The following is a 908-nucleotide window of genomic DNA, read 5'->3' on the forward strand; positions in this document are numbered from 1 at the left end:
ATCATCATCACCATCATCACCATCATCATCACCATCATCATCATCACCACCATCATCATCATCACCATCATCACCATCACCATCACCATCATCATCATCATCATCTTCATCACCATCACCATCATCATCACCATCCTCAGCATCGCCATCATCATCATCACCATCACCATCATCATCATCATCACCATCATCATCACCATCATCATCATCATCACCATCATCATCATCACCATCATCACCACCATCCTCAGCATCGCCATCATCATCATCATCATCATCACCACCAGTCAGTAGATATAAACCTGATCTAAATGTGTTTACAGATGACATCAGCCTGTGACATAGTCAGGGATCAGCTGACTCACCCTGCTGAGCGTCAGCGTTGTCTGTCTGCAGCTTCGGCAACAAACTCTGAGTTTTCCTGGTTGGATCGATCGACAACTTTTACAGTACACGAAGAACGTACTGTGACCACACCCATTGAATCCATAGATGCCACGCCCACCTGTACACACATAGGTACACACAGTGAGACACACAACACACTGTAGGAGTACTGACATACAGCAGGAGTACTGACATACAGCAGGAGAACTGACATAAAGAGGGAGTACTGACATACTATCAGAGTACTGACATACAGCAGGAAAACTGACATACAGCAGGAGAACTGACATACTGCAGGAATACTGACATACAGCAGGAAAACTGACATACAGCAGGAGAACTGACATACTGCAGGAATACTGACATACTATAGGAGTACTGACAAACTATAGGAGTACTGACATACAGCAGGAGTACTGACATACCGTAGGAGTACTGACATACCGTAGGAGTACTGACATACTGCAGGAATACTGACATACAGTAGGAGTACTGACATACTGCAGGAATACTGACATACT

The 908-nt window shown here is 44.5% G+C and overlaps 1 protein-coding gene across 1 annotated transcript in view; it reads right to left on the reverse strand.

Annotated features, from left to right (window-relative positions):
* The window catches only part of prkn (parkin RBR E3 ubiquitin protein ligase), a 28,712-nt gene that overhangs the window by 18,562 nt on the left and 9,242 nt on the right, over nt 1-908 (reverse strand). The window contains exon 2 of the mRNA XM_050070567.1: nt 366-505. Within this exon, the coding sequence (XP_049926524.1) occupies nt 366-505 (140 nt within the window). The remainder of the gene's footprint in view (nt 1-365; nt 506-908) is intronic.

Source organism: Epinephelus moara, chromosome 19 (assembly GCF_006386435.1).
Source record: "Epinephelus moara isolate mb chromosome 19, YSFRI_EMoa_1.0, whole genome shotgun sequence".
NCBI lineage: Eukaryota > Metazoa > Chordata > Actinopteri > Perciformes > Serranidae > Epinephelus > Epinephelus moara.